The 1,225-nt window shown below is 59.3% G+C and overlaps 1 protein-coding gene across 1 annotated transcript; it reads right to left on the bottom strand.

The window, feature by feature from the left end:
- Positions 1–312: 312 nt before the first annotated feature.
- LOC138645966 (histone H1C-like) lies at positions 313–948 on the bottom strand. The gene has a single exon (XM_069735444.1). It carries the CDS (start codon positions 946–948, stop codon positions 313–315), a length of 636 nt encoding a protein of 211 aa, XP_069591545.1.
- Between the last annotated feature and the right edge of the window lie 277 nt (positions 949–1,225).

The following is a 1,225-nucleotide window of genomic DNA, read 5'->3' as shown; positions in this document are numbered from 1 at the left end:
GCGGGGAGGAAGTGGTGGCACTGATCATACAGCTCTGCGGGGAGGAGATGGTGGCTCTGATCATACAGTTCTGCGGGGAGGAGGTGGTGGCTCTGATCATACAGCTCTGCGGGGAGGAGGAGGTGGCACTGATCATACAGCTCTGCGGGGAGGAGATGGTGGCTCTGATCATACAGCTCTGCTGGGAGGAGGTGTTGGCACTGATCATACAGCTCTGCGGGGAGGAGGTGGTGGCACTGATCATACAGCTCTGCGGGGAGGAGGTGGTGGCTCTTATAAGAGCCTTTGTGGTAACAGAACAGGGGCTGCAGCTTATTTCTTAGCCGCGGGCTTCTTTGCTTTCGCAGCCTTCTTAGCCGGACTCTTGGCGGGTTTGGCCGCCTTCTTAGCCGGACTCTTCGTCACCTTCTTGGGCTTGGGAGCGGCTTTCGGCTTCTTGGGGCTCTTGGCCGCTTTCTTGGCAGCTGCGGGCTTCTTGGCCTTTTTCGGGCTCTTCTTGGCCGCAGTCGGAGCCTTCTTGGGCTTCTTCGGAGATTTGGCGGCTTTCTTGGCAGCAGCGGGTTTCTTAGGTTTGGCCGCAGCTGCTGGCTTCGTCTTGGCCACTTTGTCCTTCGTCTCCTGCTTCTTGTTCAGCTTGAAGGACCCGGAGGCGCCGCTGCCTTTCACCTGGAGGAGGGCGCCCTTGGTGACCAGAGCCTTGACGGCCAGCTTCAGGCGGCTGTTGTTCTTCTCTACATCGTATCCTCCAGCAGACAGAGCCTTCTTCAGGGCGGCCAGAGACACCCCGCTGCGCTCCTTGGAGGCGGACACGGCTTTCACGATCAGCTCGGAGACGCTGGGGCCGGAGGGTTTATTGCTCTTCTTGGCAGCAGATTTCTTCGGCTGCTTCTTGGATTTGGCGGCCGGTTCTGCGGGAGGGGGAGCGGCGGCTGGCGCGGTCTCTGCCATCATGTGCTGCTGAAGCAAAATGAAAATATTTCCTGATAGGAAGGAAAACACTGAGGCCGGAGCTGGAGGCGCCTGTTATATGTACAGGCTTACTGCGCACTGATTGGCTGCTGAGCAGCACCGTCCTGAGCTTCTATTGGCTGACACTGGACACAGGCCCCGCCCCCTCCCAGCTGAGTCCGAGTGAAGCTCCGCTCTCCCCTTGTGCTTCCCTGCCCGGGATAAAAGCCCTTTACCGGCTAACACCGGACAGCAGAGCGCGATTCCTCCGTCGCCT

This window comes from Ranitomeya imitator, chromosome 7 (genome assembly GCF_032444005.1).
Source record: "Ranitomeya imitator isolate aRanImi1 chromosome 7, aRanImi1.pri, whole genome shotgun sequence".
NCBI classification, from domain to species: Eukaryota; Metazoa; Chordata; class Amphibia; order Anura; family Dendrobatidae; genus Ranitomeya; species Ranitomeya imitator.
This window is presented reverse-complemented; position numbering and strand designations above follow the sequence as displayed.

What these genes read in the sequence shown, in the direction of transcription:
- LOC138645966 (XM_069735444.1), bottom strand. Translation starts at nt 948, where the DNA reads ATGGCAGAGACCGCGCCAGCCGCCGCTCCCCCTCCCGCAGAACCGGCC.